Genomic DNA, 20,926 nt, shown 5'->3' with positions numbered 1-20,926 from the left:
CCAAGTAGCTGGGATTACAGGCATGCACCACCACACCAGGCTAATTTTTTTTTTTTTTTTTTATTTAGTGGAGACAGGGTTTCACCATGTTGGTCAGGCTGGTCTCGAGCTCTTGACTTCAGGTAATCCACCCAAGGTGCTGGGATTACAGGCATGCACCACCACGCACGGCTAAACTTTTTTTCCCCCCCGAGACGGAGTCTCCCACTGTCGCCCAGGCTGGAGTGCAGTGGCATGATCTTGGCTCACTGCAGGCTCCGCCTCCCAGGTTAACGCCATTCTCCTGCCTCAGCCTCCTGGGTAGCTGGGACTACAGGCGCCCGCCACCACGCCCGGCTAATTTTTTGTATTTTTAGTAGAGACGGGGTTTCACTGTGTTAGCCAGGATGGTCTCGATCTCCTGACCTCGTGATCCGCCCACCTTGTCCTCCCAAAGTGCTGGGATTGTAGGCGTGAGCCACCGCGCCCGGCCTAGGCTAACCTTTTTTAAATATAGGACTTTGAAAGCTTAAAAAAGAGGTAAACATACGTTGTTTGGGGGTATAATCTCTAAATTTTTAGAGATTTTAATTTTTTTGTTATACTTTTCTGTGCTCTCCAAGAATATGTATTTTTGTAATTGGAAAATTCAGAAAAGAATAGATGTTACAAAGATGTAGAATTCCAGCCAGCCATGGTGGTTTACACCTGTAATCCCAGCTCTTTAGGAAGCTGAGGTGGGAGGATTGCTTGAGCCCAGCAGTTCCAGACTAGCCTGGGCAACATAGTGAGACCCCATCTCAAAAAAAAAAAAAAGATGTAGAATTCCACCCTTCCCAACACCTGCCACATACCCACAAGCAGCAGCAACAAACCCTCCTGAAAAACCAAGAACATCATTTGAGGGAGAAGTGAGTTGGTACCTGAGTTCAAGGTTGTCTACCTGGATGACTTGTCTGAATAATGAAATGGTGGTAAACTGCAGCTAAACAAGCCAAGGGCAGCTGGTGAGAGGACACTGTTAAGGCACTTGCTTGGGATTTTCACAGAATTGTGATGAACAAAATATTATATGAGAAAGATAATTTTTGTATCCGTGGCCAGAATAATTGAAACAGGTTAGTTAAAAAGTTATTAGTATGGGTTTGAAGTGGTTAATATCTTGGTCAGGATATTGAGTGGGAAACGGAGTGAAGGGGTGGCTCCTAAAATGTTTCAATGACAAAATCCTCAGGGAATAGTGATGACTTAAATGGAATTAGAGATTATACCAAGACACCATACATGTTGAAAGACTAGAAGTTCTCTTAACATGAAAGAAGTTGACTAAGGACCATTTTGACAGAAAAGCAATGAATGTGAGGATATGAAAACTCTATTGCCATTATTTAGAATCAGGATTCCAATGTTTGAATCCTAGTTTCCCTATTTGCTTGCTTTCTTTCTTTTTTTTTGAGACAGTCTCACTCTGTCACCCAGGCCAGGGTGCAGTGGCACCATCTCGGCTCACTGCAAACTCCACCTCCTGGGTTCAAGCGATTCTAGTGCCTCAGCCTCCCGAGTAGCTGGGATTACAGGCATGTGCCACCACGCCCAGCTAACTTTCGTATTCTTAGTAGAGACAGGGTTTCACCATGTTGGCCAGGCTGGTCTCGAACTCCTGGCCTCAAGTGATCCGCCCGCCTCGGCCTCCCAAAGTGCTGGGATTGCAGATGTAAGCCACCATGACAAAACCCCTATTTGCTTTTTGATCTCTGTCAAAATACCCAACCTTTTTGAGCTTCGATTTCCTATATTTTTAAAATAGTAATATCAATTTCTACTTCATAGCCTGTTTTAAATAAATCAGAAAGCACATAAAAGCACTTAACAGGCTGGGCACGGTGGCTCACACTTGTAATCCCACCATTTTGGGGAGCCGAGGCAGGTGGATCACTTGAGGTCAGGAGTTTGAGACCAGCCTGGCCAACGCGGTGAAACCCCATCTGTACAAAGAAACAAAACAAAACAAAAACAAACAAACACAAATTAGCTGAGTGTGGTGGTGGGCGCCTGTAGTCCCAGCTACTCAGGAGGCTGAGACACGAGAATCGCTTGTATCCGGGAGGTGGGGGTTGCAGCAAGCTGAGATTGTGCAACTGCACTCTAGCCTGGGTGATGGAGCAAGACTCCATCTCAGAAAAAATAAAAAAGAAAAGAAAAGAAAAAGCGCTTAATATAATGCCTGGCACATGCTCTGAAAAATATTTTATATATATGGTAATATTACCATTGGGGGAACTGGTGTGAAGGGGACATAGGATATCCTGGCACATCATTTGAAACTTCATGTAAATCTATAATTGTTTCTAAATAAAAAGTTAGAAAATGTATTAGCTATCTAGTCTGGGAATTGTGTTGTGTCATTGTGCTAATATTTTTCTCACCAAAGGAAGGAACCAAGGACCAGAGACACAAGCAATTTGTTACAAAGAGTTACAGAGAAGTGAAATGAGAATGGAAGTAATTTCTTCTGAATCATATTACCATAGAGCAGCCTTACTGTGAAGGGAGCTTAGAATTAGGGCAGTTAACCACTGAACTTATCTGGGTTTGAATATGTGGTTTGCTATGGTTTATTTCCTGGTTCAACTTGACTCATTCATTCAGATTCAGAATAATAAATATTTAAATGTTTAAAATAATAAGCATCGGCCGGGCGCGGTGGCTCAAGCCTGTAATCCCAGCACTTTGGGAGGCCGAGGCGGGCGGATCACAAGGTCAGGAGATCGAGACCACAGTGAAACCCCGTCTCTACTAAAAATACAAAAAATTAGCCGGGCGCGGTGGCGGGCGCCTGTAGTCCCAGCTACTCAGGAGGCTGAGGCAGGAGAACGGCGGGAACCCGGGAGGCGGAGCTTGCATTGAGCCGAGATGGCGCCACTGCACTCCAGCCTGGGCAACAGCGTGAGACTCCGTCTCAAAAAAAAAAAAAATAAATAAAATAAAATAAAATAAAATAAAATAATAAGCATCTAAAATGATAAGCATTTCCTCCCCATGTACTCTGTGCTAGGCATTGTGGAAGCCCCTCCCATATTGCTTTGAATGCGATCGCAACTAAAGGTTTCTGAATTCTAAGAGAAAGGCACAAAGGAAATTTACTACTGCCACTCTAATCCATTTAGTGCTCACTGTTTAAACATCTTTGTTTTCTCTTAATGAAATTAAAATGTGTGGAACAAATTGTATAGGATGTAGTACCTCCTCAGTGGGGAATTCTTTTGCCTCTACTAACCTGGAGCATTGGGAAAAGCACGGGACTAGGGAACACAGTGGATAAGAAAAAGAGGGTTTATTTTCCTTTATACTCAGTTTACAGTAGTGATTCCAGCAGGATGCACTATTTTGTTCAGAAAAAGCTGATGCGAAGAAACTTGGAGCTGTGGCTGATGACCTTGGGACAGAGTTGAGGTTCTGTTGCATTCTTGGGGCAGTGTTCAGCTCCTGTAAATGCAGAAATAACAGCCCTGAATCAGGGTAACTCTGGATAGAGCTCAGTTCTGTAGGTATTTTTCCCTTTCCCTCCCTCCCTCCCTCCCTCCCTCTCTTAGGTCAGTGTGAGAATATGTCTCTTTAGCTGACGTGAATAAAGAGATCAAATATCTTTGAAAAACTATGAAAGTTCTAGGAAAGGCTAAGGCTTCACATTCAGAATGTCACCTTTACAGGGAGCTTTAAAGGGAGATGGAAGCAGCATAGAGCGGAGAACATGTAAAATTTCACAAATATTTACCTTTATACAATTTTTTTTTTTTTTTTTGAGATGGAGTCTCACTCTGTCGCCCAGGCCGGAGTGCAGTGGCGCGATCTCGGCTCACTGCAAGCTCCACTTCCTGGGTTCACGCCATTCTCCTGCCTCAGCCTCCCAAGTAACTGGGACTACAGGTGCCTTCCCAGCTAATTTTTTTGTATTTTTAGTAGAGACTGGGTTTCACTGTGTTAGCCAGGATGGTCTCAATCTCCTGACCTCGTGATCTGCCCGCCTCAGCCTATCAAAGTGCTGGGATTACAGGTGTGAGCCACTGTGCCCGGCCTTACCTTTGTACAATTTATAGAAATGTATAAGAGGCTTTAGGTAAGAGACTGGCAATTAATTTTTTTAATTGTTCTTTTTCTCTTTTTTTTTTTTTTTTGTGAGACAGAGTGTCACTCTGTGTCCCAGACTGGAGTGCAATGGCGTGATCTCGGCTCACTGCAACCTCTACCTCCTGGGTTCAAGTGATGCTCCTGCCTCAGCCTCCCTAGTAGCTGGGATTACAGGCGTGCGCCACTACGCCCAGCTAATTTTTTGTATTTTTAGTAGAGATGGGGTTTCGTCGTGTTAGCCAGGCTGGTCTCAAACTCCCAACCCCAGGTGATCCACCCACCTCAGCCTCCCAAAGTGCTGGGATTACAGGCGTGAGCCACCACACACAGCCTAAAAATTGTTCTTATTTGAAAATGAGTCTATGAGGGACATTTTGTCAACCTGGTTTCAAAAAAAGAGATGAATGAAATGAATGGTAAGAATTTGTTTAATGTGCTCATTTCAGCAGCACATGTACTAACATTAGACTGATACAGAGAAGATTAGCATGGCCCCTGCGCAAAGATGACACACAAATTCATGAAGCAGTTCATTAAAAAAAGTAAAGAAATATTTGTTCAAAAATCATTTTTAATTACATAAGTATTTCTCCATTTTTCAGATTGTATAATAAATAATAGGTCTGTCTTTATATACTTTCAGTTTCAGGAATGATAATTCTGAAGAAAAAAGTGAATGGTTCATCACCGATGCAAAAATTAACAAACATGATAGTGGCTAGCAACGTCAGGTAGGTTTTATTTATTAGCAATGTTTTCCCCACGATTTTTTTTTATGTTTGTTTGTGGTTGAAAAGCCAAACACATTAATTTCCAAGGCTCATTGGCTGCTAAGAAAAATTGTCACTGTGGCCAGGTGCAGTGGCTCCTGCCTATAACCCCAGCACTTTGGGAGGCTGAGGTGGGCAGATTACCTGAGCCCAGGAGTTTGAGACCAGCCTGGACAACATGGCAAAACCATGTCTCTACAAAAAAATACCAAAATTAGCTGGGTGTGGTGGCGCCCACCTGTAGTCCCAGCTACTCAGGGGGCTGAGGTGGGAGGACTGCTAGAGCCCGGGAGGTGGAGGGTGCAGTGAGCTAAGACTGCACCACTGCACTCCAGCCTGGGTGACAGAGCAAGACCCTGTCTCAAAAACAAACAAAAACCCTTTAATTATCATTTGGAAGAGGACTTATTTTTAAAAATGCAGGCCTTAGTACTTACATAGTTGGATGATGCTTTTTGAAAAATGACTTGGGGGACACTCCTCCTATATTTTACACATTTCAGTGGCAGAACAGGATAACAATTCAGACCTCCTGTGTGCTCTGACCATGGACAACACACAGCTCTGTCATCCTCAAGCTGCACTGTAAGTGAAGCTGGGGTAACGGTATATAGAACAATGATTGGTATTATTTGTTTAAATATTATTTCTTATAAGAAGGCAACAGAGTGCAGTTTGTAAATACCGGTTTAAAAACTCCTTTCTTTTAGAAAGGAGAATGAGAGAAAGCGAAATATAAAAAACACATACTTGTGCTGAACCATGAATGACACCATCACAGAAATATCTAAAAACCATACTGCTTAAAGGCACTTGTTGCAATGTGTAATTCAGCTAAGATGATAATCAAATGCATAGCTCTTGAATACAGAAAAATGATACAAATCCTCCTCCTTTGCTGCCCTTCCCACAGAATACTGAGATAAAACTTATTGAGGCCCAGCTACCAAAGGCAGAATTAGTTGTTCCATATCCTAGGCTAGCATTTGGTACATAGCCCCTATTTTATCATGATTACTGAGAACTGTTAAGTCTAACTCGACTGTGTAGATCAAGACAGTTTTATCTTAGTGCATCCAGTGGCTGAAGCACAGGTGGCACCCTGTAGATTTTGTGTTGTTGCAGTGAGATCACCAGTTACTATAAAGAGCTGATTTGGGCTGGGTTTGGTGGCTCACACCTGTAATCCTGGCACTTTGGGAGACCAAGGCCAGAGGATTGCTTGAGGCCAGGAGTTCAAGACCTGCCTGGGCAACATAGTAGAACCACATCCCTACAAAAATTTTAAAAATAAATTAGCCAGGTGGAGTGGCCCGCACCTGTAGTTCTAGTTACCTGGGAGGCTGAGATGGGAGGATCTCTCGAGGCCAGGAGCTCGAGGTTACAGTGAGTCATGATTGTGCCACTGTACTCCAGCCTGGGCTACAAGGCAAGACTTCGGCTCTAAAAAAAAAATTGTTTTTTAATGAAAAAAAGAGCTGATTTGGCTCTTTCTTCCCCCATTTACCCAGAATTGCTTAAGTGGTAGATACTGACAAGGTATCTCAGCAGAGCAGAATTCTCATGGTTTGAGTCAGTCGGGACCAATTTATGTTGATGTGAATTTCTAACTCCTTTGTCATTCTGAGTGTGTCAGCTGAATTCACGTAAGGGCATTCATCAAGGAAGGAAGAGAAACAGCCTTTAGTTTTAACTATTTTATAGCTGAGAAAATTAGACACATACTCCGAGTTACGGGGTCTATTCTGATTTTTATTACTCCTAGAAATTTCATACAGACTATAATCTATCTTGTTAGTAATATCTGATAGGGAATTTTTTGGAATAGCTATGTGTAGAAACTATTTTATTACACAGATTTAGGAATCTCAGAGGATCTGATTCCTTCGTCTCTAAATCTTCAATGGCATTAAATGCCAATACATTGTCCTTGGTCAAGATTACAACGCAGAAAGGAACAAGCTAATTAACTATTTAGAATTCCCTCTCCTAAGAGACCACATCGACAAAGTGGCACCATAACACAGTTTGGTGTTTTGTTGATCACTTGAGGATACCACCACCATTTTGGAGGCTTTGGGTGGAGCTGGGGATAAAGCCATGGAGGCAGAACCGTGTCGGAAAACCTGGGTTTAGCCCCACTTTGTACTTGGGTGTTTGAGCTAATCGCTTAAGTCACGTAAAACAACAAGACTAATAAAGTCTGGGACACAGACTTTAACACCTCAAGTGCTGCCAAAAGTATTTAAAAGACAAAAGCGAATCACAGGCACCCTTCACCGAGCACCTACCTCCTAGACATCAAGAACCGTGCTAGGTTCCCTACATTCTTCATTTAATGCCAATAACCCCACGAGGCAGGTATCACCTTCATTCTACAAATGGGCCCCACTCCTACCAACTAACTGGCTGATTCAGGATCTGACCCCAGGCCTGCCACCGCTCCCGCTGGCGGATTGCCCGCCTTGTCAGCTCGAGTTAGCAGGACGTGGGAGTAAAAACCCGGCGCCCCAGCCTTCACCGTGCTGCACGAGGAAGCTGGCTAGGCAGGCATGACTTTGTCAGTCAACCGCCCCGCAGCCGGGCCCTGGGCTTTGTTAGCAGCCACTTGGCGAGGGCCCCGGGCGGGTGGGGAGGCGGCGCTTCCTCCAAGAGGAGGTGGGACCCCGGCTCCGCCGACCCCGGAGCCGCCCCGGCCCCGGATCGCCGACGACGTACGTGCAGGCCTGGGGATGGGGCGCGGGCCACGAGCGGCGCGCCCGCCGAGATGGCTGCGGCCTGCAGGGCGGTGGGCGAGGCCGGTGACCCAATAAAGCGGCCGGTCCGCGGGAGGCCCCGCCCGGCCGGGTTCCGGCACTCGCCGCAGGGTCCCGGCCGGCGGCAGTTTGCGCGCCCCCGTCCGCAGCGCTCGGCTTGAGGGCGGCTTGGGCCGAGGGTGTGAGCGCGCGCCGCCGGGCCGGGGCCCGGCCGGGAGCGGGGAAGGCGGGAGGCGGGAGCGCCGGTCGCCCGGGAACCGCGCAGAGGAGCAGGCGGGGCGGGACGCGGCCGGGGGCCCAGGCGTCCGGGAGCCGCGCCGCCCGCGGCAGGCCCGGGCCCTCGGCCCGCCCCGCGCGCGCGCCCCCGCCAGCCCGGCCCTCCTCCTCCCCGCCGCCCCTCCCGCGCGCGTCCACCGGCTCCCCGGCTCGCGCCGCTCCATGTAGCCCCGGATCCCCGGGCGGCCGCGGAGGAGGGGGCGACCACAAGATGGCGGGTACGTGGCCCCCTGTTCTCCGGGCGGCGGCGGCGGCTCCTCGCGCCCACCCGCCCTCCGCCGCCGCCCTGAGTGGCGGCCGGGCCGGGGCCGGCGTGGGGTCCCGGCGCGGGGAGGCGCCGCCGGGGCGGGAGGGCGGGCGGTGGGGGCGTCGCGCCGGGCCCCGGGGCGCTGACCGGGCCTTTCTTCTCTCTCCTCGGCGCAGACCTCTCGCTGCTCCAGGAGGACCTGCAGGAGGACGCCGACGGATGTGAGTGGCCCGACCTCGCGGTGGCCCGGCAGCCCGCGGGGAGCGGCCGGGGAGGGCGGGCTGCGGCGCGGCCTGGGCCGGGCCCTGGCTGGCTGAGGGGACGGTGGGCGAGGGCGGCCCCGGGCGGGCTGGGGTGGCGATTTGAGGGGAAAATCTCGCGTCCGTGAGGAAACGGCGCGCCCAGGTTCCGCTGGGGGAGGGAGACGCCCGGAGTAACGCCCAAGTTCGCTTTCCGCCCTTCGCTCTCCTCTCCCGGCGCCCCCGAATCGCCCGCGGGCTCGGCAGTGGCGCGGCTGTTTTGGAAGGAGAAGCCGGTGGGGCAGGATTTGAAGTGGGGTTTGGGTGTGTTTCGGCCCCGGGTGTCCCCTTCCCCCGTCCCTCTAGGAAGGAAGAGGCTCGCGCGGGAGGTGTGTTTCCTTAGAGTGGCTCTTCCAGGAGCGCCGGGGGGGCAGCCTGGGCCCCGGTAGCCGTCTGGGCTCCCCGACCCGGTTTTGGGTCGTTTGAGGATGACATACCTGTCATTTTACTTGGGCTGGGAGCAGTTTCTAGATTGCTCCCGATGTGATTCGTGGATTACGGGAAGGTTAGAAGGTGTGGCCTCGTCAGGAATTACTAGGTTTGAAGAGCATATTTCTTTAATGCAGATACTCAGAAATCACCCAGCCCTCCTTCAGTGTTAACAGTGCAGCCTTCCTTTGAGGTACTGAAGTTTTTAGAGAGTTGACGTTTTTATTTTTAAAAAGACAAAGTTTTTGACGTTTCCTGATGGCGACGGAATTGATATTTAGAAAGGAATTTTTCGTCTTATATGTACTTTTCTAAGTCTTAGAAGATAATTTGGGTCACGATAGAAAAGACAGAGTTAAGCAGGTTTGTATTGAAAGAAGTGACAGATTGCAGTTAACTTAAAATAGTTTCTATTCATGCTAATCTTCCAAAATAGTGACCCATCAGAAAAATCAATAGGTTTTGAGATGCATTTTAAAAATGAAGAGTGTGCAAAATGTATAAGCGTAGATCATGGGATGCATAAGGGACCAAGAAATTGTTCTGAGTTGAGATGCTAAGCATAGTAGAATTGTGGTCTGTTTAGTGGAAAGCCTACTGGATGCTGAGATTGACTGTCTAATACCTGTGTAAGTAATTTCAGAGATGGTTGCAGTTTGAAATTACTCTTTTAAATACTCTGTAGTTAATCCTTAACATTGTCTAATGTGCTTCCCTTACTCAGAGTAAACTGAATTTTTAGATTCCTGGTTGTTTTGAGTAAAGTAAAGGGCATTTACTATTTAGATGGATTATTTGAAACGAGTGATTTATCTTTAAATGAACCACGTCCAGACTTTGGTTAAGTCTGTGTTTTTAGTGGGGTGGCTCAAAACAGCTCTCTTAAAGGGAGCAGTACTCATGTAGTGAAGGGCGGCTTTAACATTTTATTTAATGTTTACCGTAAGCCACTTCTCTGCCTAATAGTAAGTTTGAGATATTGTTTAAGGCAGCTATTGATTTCAGATCTCTTGCCAGGTTAGGATTGGAGAAGTGGCCCTGATTATGTTACCTCGAGGAGGGCTTTTTAGATTTATGTTCGACTTCGTGAATAAAAGATTCATTCATTCAGCAAGTATTTATGACTGTCTGGAGCAAAAACTTCTCACTCCTGAAGGATGAAATGCGGTGTCAGTTTCTTCCCTAGCCCCCAACAAGCACAGTGTAGAGGGGAGGGCATACCTGTGAAAAATTCAGCCATGAGTTTGAAGACTCTGCCCGGTACTAGGGATGGAGCTCTGAGAAGGGTGGGCACAACCCATGCCCTCTAGTGGTTTACAAGCAGTTTTGAATCTAGGTGTATAGTACTATTACAGTTATAGACTTGGAGCCAGGCTGCTCTGTTCGTCTTAGCAGTGTCTTTTTGGGCAGACTTGGGCAACTCACTTAACCTCCCTATGCCTCAGTTTTGTCATTTGTAAGTAGACATAAGAAATATTACCTGCTTCATAGAGTTGTTCAGGACTATACGTGAGTTAGTGCCTGTGAAGCACTTGGAACAATTCCTGGTAAACGGCGATGATTATGATTATGTTTGCTGTTACGAGAAAAGAGCAAGGGAAGCTTGAAAGAAGAGCAGAGTAGGAAACACTGATGTTGAACCTTCCAGAATGAAGGTACTTACAGATGCTGCCAACGCTTGCAACTAACTTTTTTTTTTTTTTTGAGATGGAGCTTCACCCTTGTTGCCCACGCTGGAGTGCAATGGCGCGATCTCGGCTCACCGCAACCTCTGCCTCCTGGGTTCAAGTGATTCTCCTGCCTCAGCCTCCTGAGTAACGGGATTACAGGCGTGCGCCACCACGCCCAGCTAATTTTGTACTTTTAGTAGAGACAGGGTTTCTCCATGTTGATCAGGCTGGTCTCAAACTCCCGACCTCAGGTGATCCACCTGCCTTGGCCTCCCAAAGTGCTGGGATTACAGGCGTGAGCCACTGTGCCCGGTTGCAACTAACTTTTTAAAGATTCTGTTTCCTATGCATTTTAATTTAGGGTAAAACAGACATTGAAGACACAATAGTTATTTGCATATTCATAATTTGGTTGAAGGCTTTGTTAGAGTAATTGCTTGTTTTTCTCAGTTACTAAAGTGTTTGCAGGTGATACCTTTACCCAGAACATTCAGGAACAGAGGACCTTTGGACATATGGCCAGTTGAAGGACCACTTCCCTTCTCTTGTGAAGGGAGAAAGAATGAGGAGGAGCACTGGGCCATGGTGCCTGCTTAGAGAGCAAGATGGTTGGTAAGGGAGTGAGAAAGCTGTCACATCCTGGAGAAGCTGGAGAAGGTAGAGGACCCAAAGGTAGAGGAATGGAGCTTGGGCTGCCCTTACAACACGGTTGTTATCTCATGAGCCTGAGTTTCTCTGTCTGTGGCAAAACTCCAGAGTATGGAGGCCAATCATCAGCCAAGCTAGGTGTAAGTTGGCCCTTGATATGGGAAGAAATTATTTTCTGGTCAAGCTCTAGAATCTTGGTTGCCCTTCCTAAGTGCAGAACCTGGGCTATGAGGGAAGAGAGAGTAAGTTCTGTTGTGCAGATGATCTAGGAAAGGACCTAGCTGGAGTCTAGAACTGGAAAGAGGGTCATTGCCAGACATTGGTAAGAGTCTCACGTCTTTCGATTTGATTTGTTTTAAGCCCATCTCTGTATAGAGGCATAGAGTTGGGGAGAAGGTTGGTCAAAGACTGACTTGACTGATAACCTTTGGAGGAGAAAAAAAAATCTAATGAGGAAAAAATGGATGGTATTGTATTTGTATATATATCTCAAAAGGTCATAAAGGTAAGTAAATGAAATCATTATCAGGTGCTGTTAAATTTAGGAGAATAGGCTGGGCGTGGTGACTCATGCCTGTGATCCCAGCAGTTTGGGAGGCCAAGGTGGGCAGATCACGATGTCAGGAGATCGAGACCATCCTGGCCAACCTGGTGAAATGTCTACTAAAATACAAAAAAATATTAACTGGGCGTGGTGGCATGCACCTGTAGTCACAGCTACTCAGGAGGCTGAGACAGGGAAGCTGCTTGAACCCGGGAGGTGGAGGTTGCAGTGAGCCAAAATTGTGCCACTGCACTCCAGCCTGGCGACAGAGCAAGCCTCCATCTCAAAGAAAAGTTTAGGAGAATAATGCAGTAAAACTATATGTATTTAAGTTTAAAAGTGATACTTTCAATACTGTATCATGAAATACTTTGAATTTCAGATTGAAAGCAAACCAGTGACTCCATTTGAATATGGTTATCTCAGCGAATTTCAGAGTTGGATAAACCCTTTTTAATTTTTTATATTTAATTATGTACGTTAAGTAATAGGAGACAATACAAAATTGTAGATGTTTAGAAAAAAGTTATTTCAGATTTCTATTTTAGTTTCCAAAGATTCAATTTTGATTCACATTTAAGTTGGTAGATTCCTAAAATGAAATGAGACTAAGATACAGTTAAGATTTGATGAGCTAATGCTTGTAAAAATAATTTCACTTAAGGAGTTTCATTAGAACTTAAACTTTTATCAAAGCAGTATGTTGAATATCATTTTTAAAGAATGGCTATGTAACGCTTAGTTTACAGTGCCTTTCATACACAGGTTATTCTTCACAGCAGTCCTGTGATGTAGGCTATGGTATTCTAATACTAATAAGTAAGTTGACTAATGCCCAAAGGGACTAAAGAAACAAAACTCCTAAGTTTAGATGGGATTTAAACTAGACCTTCTGATTCTAAATATCATACTTTGAATATTATATTTTCTTAAATGGCCCAGTTTAAAATATTGATCAACCCAAACTTGTATAGGCAATTTCTTTGAACTCATTCTTAAAGTACCCTTGCAAATTAATCTGGGATGCTGCATGTGGTTTAGTTTACACCTGGAGAATGATAGAGAGGATGGAGCTTGGGTATAATGCAGCTTATTTAGTCGTTAATTTTTATTTCAGCTGTAACTAAGTATAACGTTGAAAAGTTTTTGAAGCTATGTTACTGAGTATGCCATGCAACAAATTTTTTTCATATTGAAGTTTTGGAATCCTTTTACATTATGCTGTTTTTTGGGTTTAAGGGCAGTGTTGAAGTGGAGTGAAGAATGGGTCCAGAACTAACTGAGGGTAACCGCCTAGACCGCACTCTGTGCAGAATCCCAGGCCCTCCTACCACTTTTCAAAACCAGTTCTGATAAGCTTAGAGTCCTTGTTGCTGGGGGAGGTGAGGAGCAAAATATTGGTGCTGTATCCGGTAGCAGCCAGGGAATCATTCAGAAACCTTAGGAAGGTGCCCTTGAACATGAATGATATTTAGGAGTATTGTTAAATAGGGATTTGGGAGGGTGAGTCATGAGACCTGGTAGCCTGTTTTGACTGCTGCCAACAAGCCTGGATGGAGAAGTCTTTATTTAGAGATAATATCATTGATAAACTAGAAAAGAGTGCTTTTAAAATGGTTCCGGTGGTACCCACATGTGTGTAGGATCAATTAATGATACTTAGGCTAACAACTCCCCACATAAAATTGAGAGAGAGAGAAACCCCTTTGTAAATATGCATGGGCCTGTAGCGTCAAGATGCACTGCCCTTCCCCCTCCAGAAAAAAAAAAAAAAAAAAACACCTAAATGCATACTTTTTGTTAGTTCCTGCCTGTGAAAGATAAATAGACCTCAGGAGGTAAAGTTCAGAAGTCTGCCGCCACATTTGTTTGATCTCTGGTTTATTATTTCTGGTCCTTTTCCCTCAGTCCCCTCAAAACAATGAATGTATGTTTATTAAACTACTGTTACTTTGCTTCCATGTTTGTATTATATCTCTTTTTTTATACTTTGGAGTAAAAGTATTTGAAAGTTCCTAAATTTGAATTAGAGTTTTGTTGTTGTTTTTAAATTGGATCTGAGAATAAACCTAACTTAGTGTTTTGGGCAGAAGTCTAGATGGCACAACTACGGAATTTTGGCTGAGGAGGTTTTCCCTCTAATTTCTGTAAGAGGGTCTGGAACCTGCTCTGCTTTTAGCACAGATGTTTGAGCTGGTGAATCACCAATGCTTTTTCCTCCACAAATTCATTTCTTAACTCTCCTAACTTTTAAGTCAGCTTCTTATCTCTCTAGACTAAGAAGCAAACTTAACTTACTTTCTGGCTTTATTGATATGAATTTGGTTGGTATTTGAACATCTATCATGAAGTCGTTCTGGAAGATACCTCCGTATAGTTTTGTGGAGGGGAAAGAACACTAGGCTTGGTAAGCCTTTAGACCTGAGTTAATATTCTGGCCCTGCCATTTATTCTCTTTAAAATCTGAGCAAGTTAACTTTTTCTCAGCTTTCTATCTTTAAAATATTGATGGATTTTTGGATCATCTCCAGTTTTTTGCTATTACAAATCTGCTGTGAACATTCATACACAAGTCTGTGTGAATATATACATTTTTTCTCTTGGGTATACATCTAGAAGTAGAATGGCTGTTTAACTTTTTAAGAAACTGCCGGCCCAGCACGGTGGCTTATGCCTGTAGCTGGGACCATAGGCCTGCACCACCATGCCTAGCTAATTTTTTTGTATTTTTGGTAGAGATGAGGTTTTGCTTTGTTGTCTAGGCTGGACTTGAACTCCTGAGCTCAAGCAATCCACCTGCCTTGGCCTCCCAAAGTGCTGGAATTAACAGGCGTGAGCCACTGCACCCAGCCTGATGTAGATCACTTTTATATTTCAATCTATGAAATTCACTTTTAGTAGAAATAACTCATTTATTCAAGACTTCATTTATTTAAGATTGGTGGCAATTTGGACCTGGGTTAGTTCAAATTTTATATTTGGATTACCTGTGGAATAAAAGATTACTACCAAAGTAATTGCATTATGATTGCAAAGGAAATTTTTATTCACTGAAGGGAACATATAACACATCTGTAATATTTGGGAAATCCACAAGTGTATATCAGAGCAAGTGCTTTGTTATACTACCTTTCTATTAAATACTGTTTGTATACATAATCTTGGTAACTAACTTGAAACTAGATAAACATGCTGCTACTGTATTATATAAATAGAAATACATTATACATATGGTGTATATATAAATACATGTATGAATATACATATAGTATACTTCAGCAAATTATTCTTGCCTTAAATTCAGTTGTGTTGTAGGACAATTTTGCATTTCTAAGGATTTAGTAAGGTTTTAGTATTGATATTTGAAGGAAGGATTTCTGATAAACATTATTTGTATTATTGCAAAGTACAAAATTAAAGCTTGCCATACCTCTTGCTTGAGACTATTAGACTAAGTTGTGTAGTCCTTCAAATTTATGTTATTTATCTATTTCTATTAATTTTCTTTCTCCAAATGAATTAATTGGGTTTCTGCTACCTCACTAGATGAGGGGTTGAAAAGTTTCTGTAGAAGGCCAAATATTAAATAGTTTAGGTTTTGTGGACCATGTGATCTTTGTTGCAGCTACTCAGATCTGCTATTGTAAGGTAAAAGCAGCCATGACAATACAGAAATGAACGAAAGGAAGTGTCATCCAATAAAATTTTATTTATGAAAACAGAAGGTGGGCCAGTTTGGCTCGGTGGCTGTAGTTGGTCAGCCCTTTCACTGTGCTATAAAATCCAAGATCTGTAACATTTTTATTCTTGACTCATCACAGAGTGCTCAGCAATATATCTCATCAATACTTATTTGCCAAATAAGTATTGAATGAATCTTGATGTTTCAGGCCAAGCTAAATGAGACCATAAACCTAATTTGGGGTCAAATAATGAAATTATTTTTAATTAAACTTGTTATTTTGAATACTTTCCAGACCTATACAAAAGCTGCACAGATATTGTAATGAATTCCCAATTCTTCACCTGAATTAAGCTGTTAACATTTTGCCAGTTTGCTTGTTATTTCTCTATACATTTATACATTATTCTTAATCTTAATTTTTTGGTGCACCTTTTGAAAATAGGTTGTGGTCATTGGGACCTTTAACCTGTGTCTCCTAAGAACGAGGGCACTTTTACAATCATAGTAGTGAAATTTAGGAAATTTAACATTGCTACAATTCTGTTATATAATATGCAGTATATATTGAAATATCCCCAGTAATGGCCTTATGGCAACTGTCTTTTGCTGTAAGGACATTACTTACAAACTTACTAGTTTGGAACAGTTTCTCAGCCTTTAGCGTTGATGATATTGACATTTTTAAAGAGTCCATTTGGTTTTTTCTGTTTCCTCATGATTTGATTCAGGTTATGCTTCTCAGTGGTTCACATTAAGGAGCACCTGATAGCAGTGTCCATTACTGGTAATGTGGAGGTGATGTCTATCAAATTGCTCCACTGTAAAGATTCTATTTTTGCTATTGTAAATAGTAAGGAAATAATTTGACAGTAGGGAAACACCCTGTTTCCAAACATTTACCCATTAGTATTAGACGGTGCTGATGATTCTTGCCTGAATTAATTGCGTTTACTAACTGACATTCTGCTTTATATTCATTTGTTGGTATATTTATTTGTTAATATCATTTTAAAGCCCCACATCATTATAAGGTAACTCTCATTCTGTGGTGTATCTCATTGTCTTTCATTTTCTAAAATGTAAAGATGGGAAACAAAATTTGGCAGATTTATTGTGGCCTGAGCAGTATCAAGGGAAAAACTGAAGGGAAGGATAGACTGTGAGCTTTTTTCTGTTTTATGTAGGATTATTAGAGGTTATGTAGGGAATAGAAGGGTGTTTAGATCAAATTTGATAAAAGGTTATACAAATTAAAGAGTTCTCTTTGGTGTGATACTTCTCAAGGTATTCATATGCTAATGTGCTTGTGAATATCTTATAGAAGGATAAAATATATTAAAGAAACTCTTGACTCATCAAGTATCCCTATGGACTACATTTTCATTAACAAATATTAATGAATGTGCCTCCATGAGAAGCATTGGATTCTGTTTTTTAGATAATAAAAAGATTTGCAAGACAATCTTTATCTTTAGGGAATTTATATATGTTGGGGAGGGAGAGGGGAAGGAGAGGTAGGAGAATATGAAAAAAAAAAAAAAAAAACTTTGCAATTATTGGTGGAGTAAAAGTAAGGGCACCCAAGACAGCAGGGAATTAAAAGGAAGAAGAACTCTTAATTAGAAAATGGAAAATGCTTCCTGGATGGTGTTTGTAATAGGTAAATTTAAGCTGAGATGAGGTTAGAGAGTACAGAAATGGAACAGATGAAACCACGTAAGACAGAAAAGTAGTGGGGCATGTTGCAGCAAATTGACTCCATATGGGCTGTGTGCAGGGGAGGAAACTAGGTTGGGGCCAGATCCTGGAGACCCTTGAATTACAGCATGAGAAAGAAAGTTGTACCTTAATTCAGACTGCCTGGGAGGCTTATAGGGGGTGGAATGGTGGGGGTTGGGAGGGAGGGCATGCAAGGGCGTGCATTGAACAGAGTGGGAAGATTGAAATGGTGCTGATATATAAACTGGATTTGAATGAGGGCAGGCAATTATATTAATAATAGTCTAGGACCATGCTCTTTAAACTTTGTTACTGCATACCTACTAAAATAATTTTGAAAACTGTATCATGTATTTTAAAGTTGACATCCAAAATTTTCTCCATAAAATTTTACCATATTTGCAAAGGATATAATTTCTAATGTATTATAAATATCAGTATTTTAAACATAGAGTTGTATCACTTTTTAAAATGGACTCTAAATACTAAAGCACGTGTATACCCACTATTCATTTTTTAAAACTCACAAATAGGCAAGACTGTAAGAGACAAATAAGACAAAAAAATTGTGAATAAATTATTTAAATTGAGACTCTTGCAGTTTTTTCTTTATCTCTTTTCATTTTCCACACAGAAATTTACCTTGATATATTTTCATATTTTCATGCTTGAGAGTTGATTTCTCAGTCACATTTCTCTGCACCAAAAATGGGTAAAGAGAAATTTAAATTTTGTGTCAGGCAAGATGGCTCACACCTGTAATCCCAGTACTTTGAAAGGTTGAGGCAGGAGGATCACTTGAGCCCAGGAGTTTGAGACCAGCCCTGGCAACGTAGTGAGACCACCAGCTCTACAAAAAATAAAAAAAAATTACCTGGGCATGGTGGCACATGCACTTGTAGTCCTAACTAGGGAGACTGAATTGGGAGGACTGCGTGATCCTGGGAGGTTGAGGCTGCAGTGATCCATGATCACACGAGACTTTCTCTCAAAAATTAAAAAATAAAAAGAAATTAAAAATTTGAATTTCCTGTTAATATAAAACTTAAAGTTTTATTGAGTTCCCATTATTAATACTCAGTTGATCAACCAGAATATATTACAAATTGAAAAAACCTAGTGAACAACGTTTTATCAAAAAGGCATCTCTTAATGAAATGGATGGGAATTTTACAAAATAATTGTGTATTCATGGATAGAATTTATTGCTTAGAATGAGATAATACTTAACATCATTTCTACTTTGCATTTTAAGAGCTATAAGCGCTGAGAAATGTTTGTAAATAAGTCAATGGGAATGGAAATGGTTTTTTTTTTTTTTTTTTGAGACGGAGTCTCGCTCTGCCGCCCAGGCTGGAGTGCAGTGGCCAGATCTCAGCTCACTGCAAGCTCCGCCTGCCGGGTTCCCGCCATTCTGCTGCCTCAGCCTCCCGAGTAGCTGGGACTACAGGCGCCGCCACCTCGCCCGGCTAGTTTTTTGTATTTTTTAGTAGAGACGGGGTTTCTCCGTGTTCGCCAGGATAGTCTCGATCTCCTGACCTCGTGATCCGCCCGTCTCGGCCTCCCAAAGTGCTGGGATTACAGGCTTGAGCCACCGCGCCCGGCCTGGAAATGGTTTTGTTGGCAGTGCCACTCATTTTCTTGAACTGCTTCCAACTTATATGCAAAAAAATTACAAAAATTATTTTTAATACGCTTTCAGTCTTTCCATAATTTTGAAACTTTGTTGAAATTTGTTGAAATATTTCAACAAAGGGTTGAAAACCATCTGACTTGTAAAAGTATTCATTACAGTATTTAGGGGGTTGATCACTTAACATTTTCATCAATATTTCAAAAGGTTCCATTGTTTAGCGTGGAAGGTTTTTTTCTGTCTTGGAGAAGTGCATCCTAGTAGCTTTGAGATAGTTAGCTTAGAGATAATGCTTTTCTCAGATTCGAGAACATGAAGGGAAAGCCTTGGATCCATAACTCTCAGGCACATTTTTGGGATAGAAATCCCTGGAAGCTGGGGTCTGGAAAATTCCTTAGAGTTATCCAATCTGATAAAGTTGTAGTTACTAAGTTATAAATCTTCATGTACCTTCATGGGGTTTGAATACCCCAGTTTGCTCTAGGCGGAATTATCAGAGCCTCTGAGTTAGAGTGTTGGGAACTTAAAAGGAGGGAATAGATACAGAATACTTTATAAAAGTAGAATTTATGGCTCTTAGGAACTGATTAGATATGGGGGCAAGAAAGATAGTATTTTAAACAATAAATGAAGACCTCGTGTTCGGTATCTCGAGTTGAGTGGGGAAAATGATGGTGATTGGAAAGTCATGAGGATGAGCTGATTTTATAAGAATAGTTTGGACAGTTTAGTTTTCAGAACAAATATGACATGGAGGTGGAGATTTTACAGTGTACTTGCAAATATGGCTCTGGGGATCAGGACAAGATGACTTCATGGGTCATCTGCACAATATGTGATAGCTGCAAATGGCTGGGTTTACCAAGGAGGGGAAGAGGGCATATGTGTAATGTATATGTATGAGGACAAAAGTATAGGGGAAACTACTACATAAAAGAGAAGTAAGCAAGAATAGTTCAGAAGAGTAGAAAATTACTCAGGATTGTGCACTCCAGAGAACTTACGAGAATTTTAAGAAGAGGATGTTGGGGTGGCAGGTGTCAACATTATGAAAAGCTGTAGAGAAGTAAGAGCAGTTGGTCTGAGAAGGATTGCTGATCTTTGAGAAGAGAGTCACAGAGTGAAAGAGAAGACATTTTATTTGTCTTGGTGAAGGCTATCAAGGGGGAACTGTACCTTTAAGAAGTTTGATGGAAAAAAGCCATTTTAGGGATAGCAAGCTTAGGTTCTAGATTCACCATGAAAGGAAAAGCCCCATGTAGTGAGACTGGTTCTTCAATACCTTTCTATGGATCGTAAAGTACAGTTTCCATGGAGACATTCACCTTCACCATTGTAACATTATTGTTGCTGTGGTTGAGTCCTGGGTGAGGTGGTTGGACTTTAAGAGCCATGTCGTTGGAAAAATCTGTGTCTTCAGACCATAGCAGCATGACTTTTTGAGAATCCTCTGGGGACTGAGACCAGCTGAGGGAATAGCACTTCTCCATCTCTCTCTCACACTCTGAAGCGTGTGTATGCTCACTGAATTGGATGTATGGTGGTCAAGTGCACTATCGAGACTGTTTCTTGCTTTTGTTCTCTTGGTTGCTGACACTTCCCACCCGACTTGTCCCGACTTGGCAGAACAGAGTAAATGCATGTGTGGTGATAATAAGGTAGGAATGGAAGTTGGGTTTTTTGAAGATGGTTTCAGGAACTTTTAATAAATAAGAGATTTGAGACATCTTCCGAGGATTGTAAGGTTTGATAAGAATTGTAGATTCAAAATTCTTATTGAGTGACCATGAAATTAGCTTGAATTTGTAGTATATTTGAGCATATTTAACAAGGAATAGAAAAGAGGCATACTTACAGTATTGATGCAGGTGGAGAATACAGTTGGTCTTCCACATTCAAGATTCCACATCTGGGGATTCAACCAACTGTGAATTGAAATATTTTTAAAAATAGAAAACAGGAGAACAATTTTAAAAATACAAATAAAAAATGCCGTATAACCAACTATTTACATAGCATTTACGTTGTTAAGTAATCTAGAGATGGTTTAAGATACAAAGGAACCTGTATATAGATTATATGCAAATTCTACAACATCCTATGTCAGGGCTTGAACATCCTTGGATTTTGGTATTCATTTGGG

At 42.6% G+C, this 20,926-nt stretch overlaps 2 protein-coding genes, 1 long non-coding RNA gene and 1 other non-coding gene across 16 annotated transcripts in view; 2 read left to right on the top strand and 2 right to left on the bottom strand.

The window, feature by feature from the left end:
• Positions 1-3,294: 3,294 nt before the first annotated feature.
• Positions 3,295-20,177, bottom strand: LOC114673752 (uncharacterized). Its single transcript, XM_077975102.1, has 3 exons — positions 20,088-20,177; positions 7,596-8,670; positions 3,295-3,465 (listed from the first exon to the last, which is right to left on the bottom strand). Exons 1-3 carry the CDS (start codon positions 20,175-20,177, stop codon positions 3,371-3,373), a joined length of 1,260 nt encoding a protein of 419 aa, XP_077831228.1. The 3' UTR covers positions 3,295-3,370.
• LOC114673941 (U6 spliceosomal RNA) lies at positions 4,541-4,647 on the top strand. The gene has a single exon (XR_003724779.1). It is a non-coding gene; the product is annotated as a U6 spliceosomal RNA (small nuclear RNA).
• Positions 7,340-20,926, top strand: part of PPP4R1 (protein phosphatase 4 regulatory subunit 1) — a 73,036-nt gene continuing 59,449 nt past the window's right edge. For 6 of the 13 annotated variants that reach the window (XM_077975256.1, XM_028837975.2, XM_077975251.1 and 3 more), the window contains exons 1-2: positions 8,042-8,127; positions 8,333-8,377. Coding sequence is in view for 4 of the 13 variants with exons in the window: in XM_077975251.1 (XP_077831377.1) it covers positions 8,121-8,127; positions 8,333-8,377 (52 nt within the window). In the remaining 9 variants the exon portion in view is untranslated. Of the gene's footprint in view, positions 7,592-8,041; positions 8,128-8,332; positions 8,378-9,022; positions 9,514-20,926 lie in introns of those variants that run through there. The other 7 variants (XM_077975255.1, XM_028837972.2, XM_077975253.1 and 4 more) reach the window with 6 other exon arrangements.
• On the bottom strand, positions 9,484-13,525 carry LOC144336503 (uncharacterized). The gene is made up of 2 exons (XR_013408360.1): positions 11,995-13,525; positions 9,484-10,617 (listed from the first exon to the last, which is right to left on the bottom strand). It is a non-coding gene; the product is annotated as an uncharacterized LOC144336503 (long non-coding RNA).

The sequence above is a fragment of the Macaca mulatta genome, chromosome 18 (genome assembly GCF_049350105.2).
Source record: "Macaca mulatta isolate MMU2019108-1 chromosome 18, T2T-MMU8v2.0, whole genome shotgun sequence".
NCBI lineage: Eukaryota > Metazoa > Chordata > Mammalia > Primates > Cercopithecidae > Macaca > Macaca mulatta.
This window is presented reverse-complemented; position numbering and strand designations above follow the sequence as displayed.

Bases quoted from the DNA above. Each gene is read 5' to 3' on its own strand.
- LOC114673752 (XM_077975102.1), bottom strand. From the start codon at position 20,177: ATGGCTCTTAAAGTCCAACCACCTCACCCAGGACTCAACCACAGCAAC. The intron at 8,671-20,087 runs GTACTTTACGAT...CTTCCAAAACAG, and splicing joins TGAATGTCTCCATGGAAACT to CCGCGCCACTGCCGAGCCCG. The intron at 3,466-7,595 runs GTACGTCGTCGG...CTGCATTTACAG, and splicing joins CCCCATCCCCAGGCCTGCAC to GAGCTGAACACTGCCCCAAG.